General features: G+C 51.8%; 3 protein-coding genes across 3 annotated transcripts; 2 read left to right on the top strand and 1 right to left on the bottom strand.

Moving 5' to 3' along the window:
- Window positions 1-10,218: 10,218 nt before the first annotated feature.
- N0V96_009192 (uncharacterized protein) lies at window positions 10,219-11,994 on the top strand (the record flags this gene model as incomplete). The annotated part of the gene is made up of 2 exons (XM_065758571.1): window positions 10,219-11,772; window positions 11,872-11,994. The coding sequence occupies 2 exons, from the start codon at window positions 10,219-10,221 to the stop codon at window positions 11,992-11,994; spliced, it is 1,677 nt and encodes a 558-aa protein (XP_065612964.1).
- A 291-nt stretch (window positions 11,995-12,285) lies between these two features.
- N0V96_009193 (uncharacterized protein) lies at window positions 12,286-14,369 on the bottom strand (the record flags this gene model as incomplete). Its single annotated transcript, XM_065758572.1, has 7 exons — window positions 12,286-12,826; window positions 12,894-13,059; window positions 13,148-13,445; window positions 13,516-13,604; window positions 13,699-13,826; window positions 13,973-14,167; window positions 14,263-14,369. 7 exons carry the CDS (start codon window positions 14,367-14,369, stop codon window positions 12,286-12,288), a joined length of 1,524 nt encoding a protein of 507 aa, XP_065612965.1.
- Window positions 14,370-17,775: 3,406 nt separating this feature from the next.
- On the top strand, window positions 17,776-19,538 carry N0V96_009194 (uncharacterized protein; the record flags this gene model as incomplete). The annotated part of the gene is made up of 4 exons (XM_053189134.2): window positions 17,776-17,924; window positions 18,030-18,221; window positions 18,294-19,266; window positions 19,332-19,538. The coding sequence occupies 4 exons, from the start codon at window positions 17,776-17,778 to the stop codon at window positions 19,536-19,538; spliced, it is 1,521 nt and encodes a 506-aa protein (XP_053053900.1).
- Window positions 19,539-20,728: the final 1,190 nt, after the last annotated feature.

A 20,728-nucleotide genomic window follows, 5' to 3' on the forward strand; every position in this document is an offset into this window, starting at 1 on the left:
CGTGCATTCCCCAGTCGACCAAATCAAACGGTTGCCAGTTCCCTGCCCCGACTGTGGCGTCACGTCGAGTGGCTGACTCTTATGAACTTCCCAGCTGGTCCACTGCCATGTTCAAGTGTTGTCCGACTGGCCAACTTCCTGTCGCTAGCATCGGACGGCTATGTATGCGACCGGTGTTACTCGCAGCAGTTCGCAGCTCGAATCCTAGCCGCCTGCTAGGAGCACAACATGTAGTCCGGAGAAGCTTACAAAATGACTGCCTCTTTCTTGGTGAGAAGTACGCCGAGCAAACATGACAGGAAATGGCAAATTCCCATGGCATAAAGCGCTTACATTCATTCATCTGTCCGATTTGGCACGAAAAGGCGGTCATCGTGGCGGCCGCATGAGAAAGAAGTCAGACAAATCACTGCTAGTCTCCGCTCACCCTTCCCGATCCTTCACACCATCATGTACGTCCTCCAACACCCCACTCTCCATCTTCTCTCAATGAAGCTGGATATCACCCCAATCTTTCTCGTATTGTGCTTCCTGCTCTTGACGGACCTAGAAGAATGCCGCATGACTTACCCCTTGTCTAATCCAACCTCGCCCTCCGAGAGCCCGCATCTCTTTTCTTGCTTTCAAGCCACTACCCCATACTGTTGCCATGCTGGCCGAGAAGCCACGGCCAGCCACGGAACTAGTCCACTAGTAGCCCTACGACGGCATCATGTCAGACCTACGGAGTTGGTCACTTCCCATTCATTGACCGTTGAACTGGCGGACATGTCCAAGGTGTATTTAGGACTTGCCAATTCTGTATGTACCATACCCTCGATATAGAATCTGCCACATCGTATCATTTGGGTCCCTTGCCACTCCTCAACTGCCATTCCGACTTCCGACTCCTTCTCCGGAGCGAATGAGAACGCCCTGCTATTGTCTTATGCTTAACAGGAATCCCGAACCAACCTCAGCCAAACCTCTGCTGTAGCACTGACCCTGCTGTCAAACATGGTGTCCTCTGAACAGGGAAAAAAGTCCTAGTCAGGGTAGGACGGTCTCATTGGCAGCCATCATCTGCACACCCTCTTCCACAAGATCGTCTTGCTCTAGATATCTTTGGCACATCATCTCGAACCCCATGATCCCCACACACCCCTCCTTTACGGCGCGCTCCAGTCCGCCTGTGGCAAGCAGGTTGCTTTATTGTCTTTCTTCGTGTGGCGCCCGGTAGTCTCGGATCTTGCCATCACGACGCGTACTTTCCAGAAACTCCATTTTACGTGAGCTGTCGCTCCAGGTTTCAAGCATACCCGCTGCGTTACAGGCCACAGAGTGACATTCTTTTATCGTACTATGGGTCTTTTTTCATAGACTCTGCCTCCGAGAAATCGATGTTGACGGTCTGAAAATCCAACGTGGAGCTGAGGGGTCTGCTGACCAAGGAGCAAATGCGTGATGCCCCTTGCCATCGTGACGTCCGCTATTCCATTCGACGCGGCTGGCTCTACGGTTTTCGTGGGGGTAAGAAGACGAAATTCAAGGTCATGCATGCCTTCCGGAGCTTTAGTCCCGTCATCTTTCCATCACTAACACAATCTTGAGAAGCTGAACAAATTATCAAGAGCTTGATTTACTATTTTACGTTTGATCTTCTCGCGTTATAGGATAGCGTACGATGGTTCAGCCCTCATGTTAGCTCCATGATCTGTTGTTAGTCAAAACCAAACCTGTTATGTACAAAATCGCTTTGCAGTCGCCCAATGGGACGCTAGCAGCCTAAAGTAACTATCAGATCAAGCCACAATCCCAAGCTCTGGGATCCGTACGGGCTGGGCGGCGGCTACGTGGTCACGGAAGGAACGCCCGTTTGTTTAGTAGCCTGGGGTTGTGACTTGCCATGTGACTCTAAGCCTGCGGCCAAGCGGTGTGGGTGGATGTCTCAGAGTCCTTGGTCTCCAGTGCGAGGACTATTGACGCGTCTGCTCGGGGCTGGGGAGCCGCTGCCGCTTCGTATCGAAGATAAGCTGGCATGTTCATTCTTCCACCGACTGTTCTTCAGTAGGCTGAATTTACATCTCGCTTCGACATACATGACAATGTGCCAAAAGTTGTCCGAGGAAACTGCCGGGGCGGCTAATCCCGATACACTCAATGTGTGCAGGCTTGACAATCCACTTGAAGCAATGGAAGAATTCAATAAAAGCCGGAAGGTCGGGGAGGCTAGGCAGCCCTCCGAGTAGACTCAACATTACAATGCGGCCTTGTGATTTGCCACGACGTTTGTTTGTATATTGATCAGCTGGACGCGCAACTATCACCGGGGAGGTTGTACAGTCTCAGGTGGGTGCCGTTGGATGTGGGCTTCGCCCACCCTCTGATGGCTTCTACATATGCGACTCCTCGGACGCACAAGGCTGACAGTGATTTTCGTGTTTTCGATACAGTTGTGTAGGTCCTGCGGTGATCCGGATCATCGCGATGGTGTTACGACGGCAATGTACATGACAAGTGATTCCATTTGGAATCATGTAAGGTGCCATGAATGCAAAGATGCTCTTTAGCTTCGTCTCTTCACCCCCAGAACTCAGGTAGACTCTCAAAACGTTTGATGTGACGTAGCCTTTGCCGAATCTTTGAACTTGGTGAAGTCGATCGGCCGACGCTTGACTCTAGCGAGGCGTCTTGTCTTGTCCGCCGGGCAAATTCTCGGACATGAATAACATTCTTTGCCGTAGTGTACCCCTCATTGTTACCAGTTCTTGTCAACTGGTGATGCCCCGGTAAGGACAAGACGTATAAACAACTTTGCTTCCAGACGGCAACAGCTGGGAGAAAACCCCGTTCTATATAAAGACCTCGTATCGGATGGAGTAGGTGAGCATGCGAAGGAAACCGGAATATCTGCCAAGCAGAACTTGGGGGAAGGAGATTTATCGTTATTTTGGCATCGGCATCATCTCGCACGATGGCTCAACACAATATTGAGCTTGACGTAGATAGTTGAGTGGTCCTATACGGTAAGGAAAAAGAAACACGGCCTTTACAAATGTTTCATTCACTTTGATTCCTCGCCTCAGAGGACAAAATAGAAATCGGAGCCGGAGCCGAGGGTCGCCTTGTTGACTTCGAATAACTTTACGGACTCTGGGATTGTATCTGTGGCATCATATCGAAAGGCAACGTTGATGAGGGAGTTCACTGGTATCTTTAATAGCTTCGCTATAAGCAACGCTTTCTAGTCTACGGAACAGGCATTTTGTCCATAAGGCGCAGCACTCTTCAAAAACATCCAGAATATTGTTGCCATCATAACAGAGTTTGCAGCAAGAATCATATTCCCCCATCCCAGCCCTAGAGTCGAATATAATGGGGCAAGCGAGGGGTATAAATGCTCTAAATACACTACGAAGATAAGTGAAGTGAAAGCAGCGAGTGCGGAGGCGGCATATGTGCTGATTACATGAATGAGGTATGACGCAAGTGGGGTCTGAAAGATTTGTTAGTATTCTCAAATTCTGAATATCGAGACTCCCACGACTGGTTGGTTTGGAGTAGTCTTTACTTACAAAGACATATGGCATGCCGACGCTAACGATAGTTATGCTGATCATGGAAACCATCCAACCACAGCTTTCTCAGCCGACTACCTACATAAAAGCAACCCAAGTGGGATTATGGATACGGAGTGTGGCATGAGGGGTAGACGCAGCCTAGGTCTCCTGACTCCTTCTTCGAGAAGCAACGTTGCGGCGAAACGATCAACCCGGATTGAGACAAGTACTGCTCCAATACATTCCCTATCTCGACCCCCTTACACGTGGGACCAGAAGAGCTGGCTGAAAGCCGACTGGCCTCTTAAGGCCATCGGAGAGTTTGTGACGAAGGGGTCCTGAGAAGCAAGATTAGAAAGGTACAAAGCAGTTGTAATAGTAGATGAGCAGAAACATACCAGGTATCTATAAACAACGTCGGAGTAAGAGGAAAGTCGGAGAACTACTGGATGTAGCATCAAAAGACGTGGAAGCCTCTTGATAGCATGGAAGAAAGCATTTCCGGGCGAAATACCGTGGGCTGAAGCTGAGACATAATATAAGTCTCCAACGACTTTTTTGATCTTTCTGCTGCGTTTCTAGAGCAGTGGCTTCGCAAAGATCTCTCTTAGAATCCAGTCAAGATTGTGGTCACACCAAGTGTCCCTATCTATGAGATTGGCCTTTGAATTTAGCGATTTCATGTATGACTGACCACAGCATCTTTGACCGAGGGTGGGTTCACATACCGTGATACAAAACTTTCAGAAGATCCAACGCCAACCCAAGCATTCGGTTGAAAAGTTGCCCGCTACTGGCCTAAGTACAGAACTTAGCAGTGCGACAATCGAGTAGACAGTTACGGCTCGATGCTGGAAGTGCAAAAATCGGTGATTGTACCGCCTCCGATGGAAAGTGGAGAGGCACCGGTACATCCGCTGAGGAAGCGAAAGACGAGCAAGACGTCAAGACTGTGCGAGACAGCACAAGCTTCGTTGCTGGCACGGGCAAGAGGATTCGAGATAGTGCATCCTGTATATCTTCCGTGCGCTGAAGATAGACATAACGAGAGAAGTCAGAACTCTGTGGCGTTGTAATGCCTAAGAATGTTCGGTACGGCGGGAGCGGGAGCGAGCTAGGCAACTACCCTTCATAGAGAAACACATCAGCAATTGCGCCATGACCGGATCAAGTCATTTCGAGCCGAAGCTATCCATGCATGTAGCATGAAAATACTCACAAATACGATCTGCACCCATCTTGACCTCATTGCCCAATGCATCGACTCTTCGGGATCCTGCGGTTTCTTCAAATCGACTATGTATGATGAATCCTTATCTGAGACTGTTGAACGATCACTAGCCGAGGGGGCAAAGTAAGGCGATCGAGCCGATTCATTATCGTCGGGAATGCTGCTAAAGGCGGTGCCCATGTAGAGGTTGAGCTCATCGACCGGTCCCCAAGGACGGCCGTCCGCGCTGAGTCGAAACCACGAGAAACCTGATGTCCGTGAGTGTCTGGAAGATTCACTGCTGACCCTGGATCGTCTCTCCGCCGATGCCACTGGCTCTGGGTACCGTGGCTCGTCTTGCCCCGTTATCGCATGGTCTTCTTGGGTGGAAGCCATTGGGCCTAGGTTCCACACCCTGGTCTCATGAGAAGCTCCGGTCGATAGCCTAGCGATTGTTGTCGGAAGAGAGTGAATGAACCAAGACGACTACCGCCAGAAAGACAGTCCAGGAGTCTGGGGTAGTGTCCGGATGATATGCAGCGGGGAAGCAGCGTCGCGGGATCTGATCCTAGTCCTTCCCCCGGGTTTGGACATAATCGCTTTGCCATTTGAACACTGCCCACTTGCCGCAGTCATACTACCATTGTGTTGAGAGTAAACGACTGCCATAGTTGGTGGCGTTGTGGTGCCTGACGGGGCCCCGCTAAATGGGCTGTCGATTGCTTCAGATAAATTCGTCGGAGAGTTATCACATGACGGATGCGGGCAAGTTCCTCGTAGCACTTCTGTGTGTTGTAGGGCCGGCATGGCCGAGGAGCTGAATACCTAGGTGAACGTGTTAAAGGGCTGTACAGTAAACGTCAGGCGTAAAACGCGCGGGTTTCCCCGGCCGATCTGGGTGTTGCGTAGACCGTCTGCCGCGCGAGCCGACCTTCTGAGCGTCCAATAAATCATGTACTATGATTTTCTCACTGGGCTTGTCTTCCACGTCTGCTGCTATTCACGGAGGGTTGGGTCTAGGCCCCCTGTTTCACGTTATTCGAGAATGAATCGTATGACGCCTGGTCCGAACTGTGTGATGGAACTTTAAACTTGGCCCCCAAGCTGTCAAATGCAGCACGTCAAACTTCCTAAGAGAAAAGCTCGCTTTGCGAAAATTCGAGATTAATTGTGTATATTTGGGTAGATCCCATCATGAAACTCGCAAAATATTCCGTTTCGCCTCCTGTCAAGCTTTCTCAGACCTGCTAGTGACGAGATGAGTCCTGTACGAGTGAAGGCCTTGGAACAGGTTACTGGGTTCATTCGCAGTCCCGAGATAAAACCTCTAATTGATGAGAAATTAGTGGTCATTCGGTTCTCTTGATGTTGTCACTGAGCGTGCATGGTAACTTCGAGAGCTATGCTCTTTCGTGACCAAGAAGAAGGCGCCGATCACATAAAAACGCTTGACACGAGATCTTGTGACAAAAAGTAACTAATGTATTTTGAACATACCTAGAGGTATTCTCAACTTCTGTGTTCTAGGTTATATGAAGTGTCTTCTAATTCTTAGGGTCCATATATTGAACCCCAAACTGAACGGCACCTGGCGGCACCGATAGTACCTAATGAGCTTATCGATGAAGAATTATTTGCTCCAAATACCTCAAGGGGAGGTAGAAAATGGCGCTCATTATAAAGGCAACCTCGAAACCTATATCGCCCGTCGTTTCTGCAATCGGTCCCGTCCACCAGGCTTGAGCCATACAAGGGATCACGAGACCAAAACTCAAGATGCCGGCCCCGAGTGCCGCCGCACCACTGGGAAGACCGGAAGAGACGTTCCAAACATGATGATCGTACAATTTGGGGTTTCCTTTGCGGAGGAGAAAGTGCTCTACTAGCACAATGCCAACGAAGGAGGCAGACCAGCACCCGATCAAAGCCACAAAGTTCTCCAAGTTAAGAAAGAAGTCATCAGCTGCCTTAATATTGACCGGGATCATGATGGCTGTGACGATGACTGAAAAGATGTAGCGAGGAACTCGAACGAGCCAAGGTAACAGCGTCTGGAAATTTAGTGTAATGGCATAGAGAGTGCCAGAAACGTTGCCGAGTAGTGTGAATGCCAAGATGACGATAACGAACTTTCCAAAGCCAACAGCCGGAGACAACATGGCAGCTAATACACCACCGACTAGAGTCTTGTCGTATTCCTCTTGCCACTCAGGCACGTTGGTGATGGCACCGCCAATTGCACTACCTAGCGTCATCAGAGGGACAGTAGGAAGGATCAAGCCCAGGTAGCTGTAAGTAAATATGCGGTGCCTTGGATCGGGTAATTAGATATCAGAATGCATCGGAACCACTGGAAGGACTTACGATGCCCAGCGGACCTTTGGGTCAAAATAGGTTGTTAAGTCTGAAGGAATGCAGGCCCATGGAATCATGTACGATGCAACAATCATGCTGAAGCTCAGAACTGCAGATGCGGTTGCTGGGGCCATCTCAGCTTGTTCAGCCAGTCTCGAACCTCCACATCCAGTGGCGATTACAATGGCGATTACTGCTGGAATGAAGGCGTATGTCTCATAGAAGTGTAACACCTTGAACCCGCAGAATGAGATGAATAAGGACAGTATTGCAATGAGCACGATGCCTAGATCTGGACTAAGAGCACCGCTTGTGACGGCCGATAGACACTGGCCACCAACGACGCAAATGATTACACAGAATCCAGTCAACGTAGCAAGGTTGAGGATAACTGGCACCAATACAAGGTAGCGCCTAAGGAAAGAGGTCAGCAATACGTAGTGTCCTTGGCTGGCGAGATGGCTGACCCGAAGCTCTATCGCGCTTGTATCATCGAGCGCATACCCGTTTTGGGACCAAGCGTTGCGAGAAAGGCCGGGGCCAGCGTTGATAGCAACGTGAAGAAGAGAATAACCAGGAACGAATCGCGGAGATTGAGACCAAAGAGCGAAGGACCCAGCATACCAAACGTGATCCTCGAGTGCTGTTAACAGGCGACATTCGCACCCTTAATAGTCAAACTAATGATGACTCACGGAAGAATATTGGCATTCATAGAGCACCAAACAGTGAATGCATTGAAGTAACGAGTTGATGTGCGCTCTCCCAGCGGAATTGGCTCAATGCCTTGTTCTTCAACTCGGCCCAGGCGCAAAAGTTTGTGAAGCAAGCCATCGGACTTGCCGTGTCCATAATATAATTTTGTCGTGACTGCCTGACAGCACTTCCCTTCTGGTTGTTCGTGTAGTTGCCGGTCCACGGATGACGGCCGTGACGCTTCAATATCCGTCATATTACTGACTTGCCGTTGTCTCTGATCTTGTGCAAAGCTCTCGTGACGATGAACTCGACTGAGAAGAGAGTGGTTGCATGAGACTATAAAAAAGATGTTGAGACTTTCAGAGAGCGATATGCAGATGTGACCAGCAAGTTCAAGCTGCAGATCCGCTGCTGTTCGATCTTGTCCTACCTCGGACCCGACTGTGTGGTACAGGAGGGTGGCAATTGGGTATGTGTAGACGCATAAAGGATGTCGGACGATCTCCGTTTAGTTGATGAACCACCGCAATGTCTCTGTCTGAGATAGTGTGGCAAGCGCGGGAAGGTAGACGAAAAAACCTTGGAAATACCAGATCAAAAACTATGAGATGTCTGCAGTAGAAATGGAAGCCCATATTCCGAGGATTTAAACCACCCACGGAGCATAGCCGGCTGTCAAATACTATTCGTATGGCTCATCTTCTGTTGCAGAGAGGGCAGTCAATGACTCTTTCTAGACCTTGGCAGGCAGCTAAAATCTCTAGCGGGTGTGGTTGCCGCCATGTTTAAGTACCATTACTTTGCGACTAGCGACAACTCAAACTCAGTCAAGCCAATCTGCCAATTTCATCGGCAGTGTTTTGTTCGCGGGGAGCAAGGATGGGGGTGACTATACTTGAGCCCCGACTTAAGGACCCTTCGAGTGCATCGGGCTGCCATCCGAAGGGCTAGAGGCTTCGCTGACCTTTCTTTGATCTGCAGGAAAAGTCTATTGTCGTCAGGGCTCTGGACTCCCTTTGCTCGGCACGTCCCAGAGAATTTCTCTTCCCCAAAAACCTTGACAGTATTCAGGTACCCTTTGGCCTGCTTTGCAATCAATTCCCGCTAAACACCCAGATTACCAGGCTTGGGTTGATCAGCATGTTCTCGATGTGTGAACCTCACTTGCTTGAGCTCTTGGTTGGGGATCGCTAGCGTTTCTGCGCCGAGTCATACAGCACCCCGGCACGCCGGCTAGACTCGGACGCTGAGAGATGACGAGAATGAACAAGAATCGATCTGCTAACGGAGCCATCTCCGACACAAGCGATGCCTGGAACATCCGACCCAGCGACTTTGCAGCAAGTATAGCTCGATCAACAACTTACAGCGCCAATTCAGGGACGGTCATCTTGCTCATGTCGTAGAAAAATGTGCAATTTGCCAATAAAATCATCAAACCAAGAATGGTCTCACTCTGTTCCAACGTTCGGGGCCTGCGGGTTGGATTGCGTCTACTTTGCACGGCAAACAGCACATCATCTACTTTTCCCAACTTAATATAACCGGTCCGACTTGACTGTGTGAAGTCAGCGCAAACGATGTGCTTCAAACCATTCTTAGCTCTTTTCTTTTTGTATGCAGCTGCTCCGCATTAGTATTGACGAATAACGCGCTGCCTTGCCGTGAATAGTCGCACTGCTAACGTTCCCCTCCTGGTACTGCGCAGTTCACGGTATTGTCCGCTAGAAGCCCCCGTGTTATGATTAGACCCAACGACGTTCCGCAACTACTGCTGAAAGCTTCCGTTAGACGGCCGTGAACTGCAAACAGCCACTGGGTCTCCGAAGGGCATTGCTGGTGAGCTTCGCTGAGTCATTAAATGAGCCTTGGATAGTCGTAACCTACACTTGGTACATGAGATATGCGGGCGCAAACAGGAGCTATGAAGGGCTTTCATCCTGATATTGTTGGCTTGTTGCTAGTAACAAAGCAATGATCTACACGCCAAAGCCAAAACGCCATGGTCCGGTAACTTTGAGTCATCTGGACGGCGGGGATTCGGGACGGCACAGTCAAGCCCGGACGAGGCCCGGCCCCAAACCCCACCTGACCGGTACGGGGTACTCCTTACCCCTGATTTGAACCCCATTTCTTTTCTGACGGCTCGCACTGCTGGTTGCATTCCGCGCCCAAAAGGCTTAAACCTTGAGAGCCACCACGGTCACTTTCGTCTCAAAGGGCCCAGCTCAACGCGCTACGTGGCGGCTCCTGAGACACAATGCCCCTCGGTTATATGCCTTGTCTGAAGCTTACATTGAACAGCTATGGCTTTACACCATGACTTCCCGTCGCGATCTCTCCAGTCAAAGCTCCCTTGGAGCATCCTGAACACCTGTACGAATAGTCGACAAACCCCCCTTTCGACATGATAACATGGCCAATCGACGACAACGGCGTGTCATAATCATCGCTGTAATCCTCTTCGGTCTCTTTGCTTTCCATAGCCTTCGTTCCAGTAGCGAACTGCCTCCCGTCGTCCGCGAACATGTCAACATCCGCCTCGTAAAGAGCAGCTTCGACTGGGCCAACCATCGTCACAAGTACCCCGTATCTCCGTCAAGAATGCACCATCTACCTACACAACGGCCAAAGACACTCCCGCGAGTCCAATTCAACTTTGGCGCGAAGCGAATGCGCAAGAACGACGCGAAATCCGAGTCGCGACGAAAGGCGGTCCGTGAAGTCTTTGTCAAGAGCTGGAATAGTTACAAGGAGTACGCGTGGGGCTTTGACGAGTTGACGCCGGTTACGGCCAAGGGGAAAGACACCTTTGGCGGTTATGCGGCAACTCTGGTCGATGCGCTCGACTCCTTGTGGATAATGGACTTGCGCGATGACTTTGACGCCGCCTTGTCCGTCATTGGAGCCATGGATTGGGATGATACAAAGGAGACGGCTGTTAATGTCTTTGAGACTACTATTCGTCACCTCGGAGGACTATTGAGCGCGTACGACCTTAGCGGGGAACCCGTACTGTTGCTCAAGGCCATTGAGCTCGGCGACATGCTGTATGCGGCCTTTGATACACCGAACAGGATGCCTCCTTTCTGGTTGGATTTTCAGCTTGCTAAAGAGGGAAAGCTCGTGGCTGGCACATCAGATCCTTCAGCATCGCCATGTTCGCTATCGCTTGAGTTCACAAGACTGTCGCAAGTGACCGGAGACCACAAGTACTTTGACGCGATCGAGAGAGTCAAGCTATTTCTCGAAAGCACGCAGCGGGAAACTCAACTTCCAGGTATGTGGCCGGCGCTCATCAACTTCCGGGATGAGAGTGTTTTGCAACACAACGAGTTCACATTGGGAGCACTTGCCGACTCTCTGTACGAGTATTTGCCCAAGATGCATGCTCTGCTCGGAGGGACGGACCCGGCCTACGAGAAGATGTATCGCCATGCGATGCACGTAGTTGAGCAATACCTCCTGTTCCGTCCAATGCTCCCCGACAACGAGGATATCCTATTCTCTGGGACAGCATTTGCCGGGGGTGATGTGCGGCGCAACCCCGAGAGCCAGCACTTGTCGTGCTTCGTAGGCGGGATGTTTGGGCTAGGCGGCAAGCTTTTCGGTATCAAAGAGCACATGGGTCTCGCCGAAAGGCTGGCCCGCGGCTGCGGGTGGGCGTACAACTCATTCCCAACGGGTCTGATGCCAGAGATCTTTGGCATGGTTCCTTGCGAGACACTGGATGGCTGCAAATGGGACGAGGAGCGGTGGAAGCGCGAAGGCGCGTCAGGGTTCAAAAAGGGGTTCTCACACGCGCGGGACCCTCGTTACATCCTGCGTCCAGAGGCTATTGAAAGTATCTTCCTGATGTATAGGATGACTGGAAACCCGGAGTACCAGGAAATAGCATGGACAATGTTTCAGTCTATTTTGAATGCCACGGAGACTCATATTGCGAACTCAGCCATTGAGGACGTCACCGTGAGGGGAGAAACGAAAAAGCTTGATTCAATGGAAGTAAGTCACAGCATCTGCCCAGAGCCAAAGAAAAGTAAAGAACGCAGACTAATGGCACCACAGAGCTTCTGGATGGCGGAAACGCTAAAGTATTTCTATCTCATCTTCTCGCCTCCTAGCCTAGTCAATCTTGACGAGTATGTCTTGAACACAGAGGCACATCCGCTGAAACGACAGTTACTTTGAGCAGAAAATACAGCACCACCACTCTAGACCAGGCCATTCTCACTGCGATGCCTCGAGTTAAGGAACTTTTGCATCAATTCGTAGCTGTCTATTGGATCCGATATATACAGATAAGCGCAGAAGTATGCATACCTCGTGATGCTGGACCTGCCAGCCTTCCTCCCTTGCGGGCCCGACTCTGCATTGATGCCGTTCATATCTCATCGTGTGCAAGTTCGCTCCCAAATGGTATCACGTGGGGAGCCACGCCCCCCTTTCCCGCTGGCCGCCTCTTCCTTCAAGGTAGCTTCTTTAGTGCTTCCATCTCAGCAGGGTGACTGAGGCCTTGGCGAATTCGTACGGGCCCTTGCCATCCCACTTGCTCTCAGTAATACCGACAGGGTTCTTGTCGCCAGTGTTAACGACCTTGACATTCTCGCCAGTGACGGTGTAAACCTGAACCTCAGCACCCTCCTTGACACCCTCGAGATCGACGGAGAATCCCTTGGTCTCATGGACGTTGACGACAGCCAAGTTGACAAAGCCGTCGTCGTCGATGGTGGCACTGACGTCGAGGTAAGGAGTCTCGATGGCGCCGCGGATCCAGACGGGCTCGGTTGCACCCTCGTACTCGGGAGCGCGAACGTGGGTGGCAATGGTAGATCCTCTCATGTACTTGCTGAACAACAACAGAGGCCACCAAGTAGTCTGCTTGGTGATGCCTTCCTTCGTAGTCATCAAGGGGGAGATGACGTTGACAGATTGAGCAATGTTGGCCATGCCAACGTACTTTGCCTGACGGACAAATATGTTGAGCCATACGCCGACGGCAAGAGCGTCGGAAAGAGTGTATCTGCGGCCCATCGTTAGTATTGCTAGTATGAATCATAAAGGTCGGAACATAGAAAGGGTTGGCTTACGCCTCCTCGGCACCCTCTTCACCAGGTGCTCTGACGGGATCCCAAACGTTCCACTCGTCAAAGCAAATCTTTTGTCTCTTGCATGTGGGCGGCACCTTGTTCTCAATGCGGGCCAGGTCGATAAGGCTACCAGTGATCTCAATGGCGCGCTCGGCGGCTCTGGGTGCTGTGCAGGGGAGGGGAGGCAACGTCAGTTGTCTATCCTGTGACTGGCAAAGAGCCATATGACAAGTAGATAGGCGGAGAGAACTTACCTGTGGCATTTTTGAGATGGTCTTCCGATGCAGTGTAAAGGTGGATGCTGTGCATGTCGATCAACGACGCAGTGGTGCTGCCACCAAGGCCATGCAAACTCCACGTGATGCACTCCTTGATCACATATGTGTCCCAGCTACTAAACCCAGTCTCACCGCAGAGAATCAGTTCCAAAGAGGGATCGAGAAGCTTGAGCGCCTTGGCCCATTGGTAAGCCTGCTTGGCGTAGTCTTCCTTGGTCATTTGCATAACCTGCCAGGGACCCCAACACTCATTGCCCAGGGCCCAGTATTTGACCTGTCATTGGAAGGTGAGTTGAATGTCCCTGTGCACATACAATGATGGTCCTTGAAAAGGTCTGACTTACGTTGTAAGGCTTCTCGCGTCCATTCTTGCGGCGGAGGTTGGCATAGTAGGTGTCCTTGTCCGAGTTACAGTACTCAACCCAAGCCAGAGCTGAACATGCCAGTATTAGTCAACCATACGCATCGTCCAGATCTTGTTAGGACCGAGTCCCGGCCGGTACTCCGGCGCTGGGAGAATAAATTACCCTCATCAAGCGTGCCAGTGCCAAAGTTGAGGGCCAAGTAAGGCTCAGCGCCAACAACCTCACACCACTTCATGAACTCGTCTGTTCCGAACTCATTGCTCTCGACGCCGATCCAAGCCAGCTCAGGCCTAAACGGTGGACGCACATTAGCCACTCGCTGCACTCCAAACGCGGGCCGCTTACGCAGGGGTCCAGATCCCAGAAGGATTCGGCGTCGAGGGGTCTCGATTCCCATGCTGGCAACCGGAAGTTCAGATTGGGAGTTTTTCCATACCTCTTGGGACGGTTTTCTTTGGGCCCGACGCCGTCAATCCAGTGGTAGGTAGCAACAAAGTTACCACCTGGGTACCTTACAACGGGGCAATTGAGTTCCTTGAAAGCCTCAATAACGTCCTTTCGGAAACCGTTCTCATCAGAGAGAGGGTTGCCAGGGTCGTAGATTCCACCGTAGATGCATCTTCCCATGTGCCTATGAGAAGCGTGTTAGTAGGTTTGCATATTTACGCCAGAAGCTTGGGGCGAGAGGCAGGCGGCGGCGGCGGCGGCGGCGCAGCACGAGCTTACTCTGTGAAGCCACCATAGACGTTGTCATCGATTTTGGAGACGACATGGGAGGGGTTCAGCGTGATGCTGGGGCGAGCATCCTCTGCGATCTTGGTGAAGGTCGCCATGGCTGGAATTGGGTTTGTGGTGTGGTAAGGCGTGGTGAGAGCACTCTCCTACTGTCCGAGCGTGAGTGCGGTGGTGGTGGTCCGATCAACCGGTAGCTGGTAATTTTATGCAAAAAGAATAGCTAGTCGATGAGTGGTGGAAATGGACAGGATGTGTGTGCCGTGGCCGCAAATGCACGGGATTGAGGTCGGAATTTGAACTCGCCAGGGGCGGGGGCAAGCGGTGAAACAACGGAGACGGGCTGAAGAGTGGCAGAAAGGCAATGAAGGAGGATATTGGGCCGGCAGAGGAGGGATCGCATACCAGGGACCTGGCTACTCGGTTTTGGGCATCAGTTCCCGTAACAGTCGCTTTTACAGAGATGGGATACCCGAGCCAAGACATTGGACTGGGGCTATGTGAGGAGGGGCGGGTGGCCCCCGATTCGCCTTGGTTACTGACACGAACGGCGCTCATCGATAGTGACCAGTTATCAGACATGTTGGAGCGGAGAGAAAGTGCGGCTCTCAAGTCTCTACTCCAACAGCGAGAGGTGAAAGGCAGGTGATACAACAGGCGCACGAATCATAGAGGATACCATGCGGAGAAAGTCGACGATAATGCGGGTGCCGGGGCATCGGGGTGGGGTAGTCGGCTCCGAGTGGCACAGGATTGGGCATACGGTATGACTGCGTGGGATGGTCTGCAGAGAGATGAGGGATGAGGATGGGAGGGGGTGCTAGCTTGGGATGGGATGGTGGGGTTGGAACAGGGTCTCTTGGGGATAATGGGGAAATAGTTGGAGATATTGATGGATGGGGAATCATAAGCCGGCCCTTTTGTTGTTTGGGGCTGCATGTTGCTGATGTTGGCATCATGTGTACGGAGTATGAGGTTGGTACTTGGGGAAGCATACGATATCTACATGTACGACGTACGGGCATGTATTGAAGGAAGGGAACCGCTGGCGGTAGTGAGGGGGGCTTTCATGCAGATGGCTCTGTTGTCTCTTTTGACATGAACTTTTACCTACCCATTTCCATAGCATGGATCAGTACGGATAGTAGCCGAAGTGTGAGGATGGAGACCATTTCAGGTGGGTTGCCTCTATCCGTACTTTTGCTTAGACCTTGGTTGTCACAGTCAGGCCAGAACCCATTTCAGGTCTGACTAACAACTTGGCGTGCAGGTAACAGCCAGGGCAACGGGTATTGGGTACAGTGTGGACTTGAACCATGATGTGGTGATCAAGGCGCGTACTGTGGTGTGCCAAGATTAGCAGATGCGAAGATTATCGCCTAGTTGTCCCCCGATATCCGTACATTTGCAAGGACAAGCGATTGAAGAGTATATGAAGGCTGAAGCGAAGCCGGGGAATAACGAGGAGTAAATGAGTGCTGGTTGGACCGGCTGCCGAAGAACGGCAAAGCAGGCCGAACGACGAGGCGCGAAAACGGTCGAGACGGGCCCGAAGAAGAACGAACCATGGACAACAAAGAGAAGACTCCAAAGAGTGTCCAGGAATCTGGAGTGACCTGAGCGAGTTTGCGGAGAGGACCGAGAGAATGCGGAACATTTTCCAGCCATTTCTTTTGCTTTTGGGAGGCCAAGACCCGAGGTGAAGTGGTTGAGGTACGTGCCTGGAAGCAAGGTGAGGAGAGGAGAGGAAATAGCGGGGCCGTCACCGGTCAATATGGAGACACTGTTCTACGGCAACGGCTTTCATTGGAGCGCATAGGCCAGACGCTAAAGCTTGATTCTCCTCCAATCTTGTGCCAGTCTTGCCTGTGACAAGATTGGCTGTAATAAGTGGGTACGGGACGTCGGTCGGTCCAATTAGAGTGATTTCATCCGGTACGTATCTCTATACTCTGCTTGCACCCGAGAGTACGTACCTTACTTTGGCCATTTCGCCAAGGTAAGGTAAGGTACGTGGGTACCTCTGTCGGCCAAGGTACAATATTGAAGCAGACGGGTCATCACGGAATCAAAGAAAAAATACCAAGATGGAATGGATACCCATGCTGGAGAAATAGAGTAGAAACCAGAGGATCACAAAGTCATGCTAGTGCTACGGCGGAGATGAAGCGCAATTGACATCTTTTACGAAGCGCGTTGCCGAGCACTTCGGTGGGCAATGACACGCCAATGTGGCCAATGTTTGAGAGCGTCCATTCACTTCCCCCCCGCTTGTCGATATTTCTACTTTACGGGAAACAAGACAGCCGAACATTTTTCATGAATCGTTTTCAGCAAGCGGTTAATAGGGAAGTTCAGAGGCCTCACGTACGTTCTGGCTCTGCACAAGGCTAACCAACTTTCAGGCAATGGTAACCGAGTTGCCGTGTGACTGATTCTTGTCAACACGGGTCTCTCCTCCCTCGCCGCGAGTTCCAGCAGCTTAGCCAACAATTTGATCATCATGGAATTCACCGACACGCACGTCCTTGACGTCTCCATTCATTGCCGTGTCGCTCGTCGGTGTTGATGAGCCGAACACCCACAGTCTTCCACACACACACAAACACACACACACACCCGCAAACTCCGCCTTGAAACTCCCAACCCTGGTAAATTTCCCCGCGTGCCCACGTTGCTCAAAATTATGGAGATTGGAGAAGGTCCTGGCCGTGAACCTTAACGGGCGCTTCTCCAAATCGACCTCAACTCTGTTACCTCTGCGTCAGTGCCTACCAGTACCTCGTTCTTGACACGCGCAGGTCCTGGCACACACACACACACACACACACACACACACACACACACACGCACACACACATATGCATAGGTACACCGAATGAACACCTCCAGCTTTCACCAACAACTAAGGTAGGTAGCAAACTAGCGCGACATCTCCGCATCCCAGCGTAACCTGGGGCAAGGGGGTGGTCTGGGGCCGGGGCAACCGTCACCGATGCCGTCTTTCAACGGGCTGAGTGGCCCCGGAAATGGTAAGCCAGGGATTCGAATGCCTCTCCACTCTCGCATATCCCCCGGGAACTTTACCACCGACCGAACGCGCCACGGCAACAGTACTTGACCTTTCGCCTGCGCTAGCCTGTTGTATCCAAACCTGCCCACGCTTCTGGGAGAGCACGAGGGAGAGACTCAGAGAGGCAGACCTGCTTGATCTCTTCGATGCTCCCACGCTCCCATCCGATGCGACCTTCGGGCCAAAGTGGATACGGGGAAACATGGGGTCGCTCAAACATTCTATAAAGACACGACGATCCCTTCGTGCTGATGCAACACGCGAGACCGTTCCATTGCAGCTTGACGAGTCGGTTTGACCCTGAACCCTCGAATCATCAGATTCCCCAGCCCAGGCTTGGACGTTGCCTACTTTCTTTCGAGCCCGCGACGACAACCTACCCAACACGTGCTCGAGAGTCCTTCACCAACAAACTCCCCAAGACCAAGCCCATCATGGCGCTCCCTCCCAAGTGGTACCAGTTCCTGGTGAGCGTCTTCGCCTCACTTGGTTCCTTCAACTACGGTTATGATTTGGGTGTCATTGCCTCTGCCATTGCCTCGGCTTCTTTCAAGACCAAGTTCGGCGAAGATCCCAATGAGATGTAAGTCACCGCCTAGCTCATACTTGATATCGACTGGAATCTCTGGTCGATCATCAATCTCCATAAATCCATGGGCATCAAGACTGACTCCATCCCCCTCCTCAGTGGCGCTGTCGTCTCCGTCTTCACTGGAGGTGGCTTCATCGGCGCTGGTGTTGCCGGTCCCACTGGTGACAGACTAGGCCGTAAGAAGACCATCCTCATCGGTGCCTCCATCTTCGTCCTCGGTGGTGCTCTTCAGGCCGCTGCCCAGTCTCTCGCTTTCCTCTACGCTGGCCGTGCCCTCGCTGGTATCGGGTATGTCAATCCCTTCAACTCAAATCTGCCAACAACAACATCATGAGGCAATACTGACCAAGTATTCTACAGTGTCGGTATGTTGACGATGATCATTCCCATGTACCAGGCCGAACTCTGCCACCCTAGCATTCGTGGACGAGTCACCGCTCTGCAACAATTCATGCTCGGTGTCGGTGCTTTGGCTGCTGCTTGGATCTCATACGGAACATACATTGGGTTTGCCGAGAACGACAACAACCAATGGCGCGTCAGTTTGGGTATCCAGTGTATTCCTGGTGGCATTCTGGCTCTGCTTATTCTCCTCTTCCCCGAGTCTCCTCGTTGGCTCATCGACCACGGCCGTCTTGACGAGGGTCTTGCCACCTTGGCCAAGCTTCACGCTCACGGCGACATCAACGATGCCTGGGTCCGCGCCGAGTTTGACCAGATCCAAGATTCCATCGCCGCCGAGCACGAGGGCTCCGCAAAGTCTTACAAGGAGCTCTTCACCGACAAGTCTTGCTTCCGTCGTCTCTTCCTCGCTTGCGCTCTCCAGGCTTCCATTCAGATGACCGGTGTCAGTGCCATCCAGTACTACTCCGTCGCAATCTACGAGAAGATTGGCATCGCCGGTGATGAGACCCTCCGCTACCAGGCCATCTCCTCCGTCATTGCCCTCGTCGCTCAGTTCCTCTGCATGATGCTCATCGACAAGACTGGTCGCCGCTGGCCCTTGATCTTCGGTAACCTTGGCAACTGCGTTACCTTCATCATCGCCACCATCCTTCTGGCCAAGTTCCCTCCTGGCTCTCCTCATGCTAGCGGAGCCACCGCCTGGGGCTTCATTGCCATGACATGGCTTTACAACTTCAGCTTCAGCGCCACCTGCGGTCCTCTATCGTGGATTATTCCTGCCGAGATCTTTGACATGAAGACTCGTTCCAAGGGTGTCTCCATCGCTACCATGACTTCATACGCCTTCAACACTCTCATCGGTCAGACCACCTCTGTGGCCCTCGATGACAAGCACGGCATTGGCTGGCGCTGGTACATTCTGTTCATTGTAAGTTACCACAAAGGCTGGCGCAAGGTTCAATAAGTTATAGTGACTGACACGTATTCTCATAGGTGTGCAACTTTACCAACGCCCTCTTCTTCTGGGCATTCCTCCCCGAGACCGCTAAGCGTCCTCTGGAAGAGATGAGATATCTCTTCACTGAGGCTCCTCTGTTCATCCCGACGTTGGACATGTCGACTGTCGAGTCCCACGATCTTGAGCGCAGGGTCGAGGCGGTTGAGCAGAAACGCGAGGAGCACGGAAGCGAGCACATTTGATTCATCAATGGACCTCACTCACACAACAAAATGCACAAACACTCCCATAATACCCAGGCACACATAGTACTTAATGTAACATTCAGCGCACTGGTCTGACCAAAGATCTAGTCAACGCTTTATCGAAAACAAACACGAGTCCATCCTTCGCACATTGGGTATACTTGTACACAGTCATGGTCCTAACGCCATGCCCGAATCGTAACTAACAACCGACCTTCCCGTCCTCCTTCCAAGTGATGATATTCCACATTGTTTGACGTACATTCCGCGGTCGTCTGCCCTTTATCTGTATCCATGTGTTGGTGCTGGCCTCGCTACGCCGTGGTGGCCGTGTTGGCCATGTCCGTGTCCGGGCCCGTGTCCGTAGCCAGACTCCATCATCGCCGGGCCGCCGCGGCGCTGGCGACCGAAGCGAGAAAACATGCCTCCACCTCCGCCGCCGACTGGATGCGGCTGACGACCGCGCTGCTTACGTTTGTTTCGGAAACAGCAGCAGTAGCAGCATAGAACCCAGAAAGCGATGAAAATAAAGCCGGCAATAGCAATGCCGATGATGGCGCCAGTGGCAAGGCGTCTTCCACGTCCGGCCTGGTTTCTTAGTATATTGCCATCAAGATCTGGACTCCAAGGGAGACTAACCATTGTTCAGGCAGGCGGATGCAGGATGGATGGTTGAATTATTGAGTCGTTTTAAACTCTAATGGTTGGTTGTATGGATGAATTGGCTCAAAACCGGAGAGTCGGTGTAGATCGTCTGCGTGGAGAAAGATTTTGAGTCGGTGGTACTTAGTATTCCATCACGATAGTAGGAACGAGCCGCCCGGGCAGCCTTATATCAATCTTATTCATTACGACTCCTGGGCACACGACATACTTGGCTTGTCCCAATATCTGGCCATGTCAAATAGTGTCACGTCATGAACATGGCTGAGAGCGCTATGGTAGTCAAAACACGTCAGCAGGGGAGCCCGGTGTGGCGCATTCCAAATTAAGTCGTTGTTTGGTAGCTCAAGGAGCAAGGTTCTCACCACTCCTGTAGCTCCAAAGCAGCAGTCAATAAGTCATGTCCCAAGCCAGTGAACGGCAGAAGTGCCGTCTGGTGCTACGCCGAGCTCCACGGTGACTTCATCGTCCAACTTGGCTCGCGGTCGACGCGTGGCTGGTGCCTCGGTGGGGCCGGCCCGAAC

Source organism: Colletotrichum fioriniae (genome assembly GCF_027942845.1).
Source record: "Colletotrichum fioriniae strain IMI 355084 chromosome Unknown scaffold_11, whole genome shotgun sequence".
Classification (NCBI taxonomy): domain Eukaryota; kingdom Fungi; phylum Ascomycota; class Sordariomycetes; order Glomerellales; family Glomerellaceae; genus Colletotrichum; species Colletotrichum fioriniae.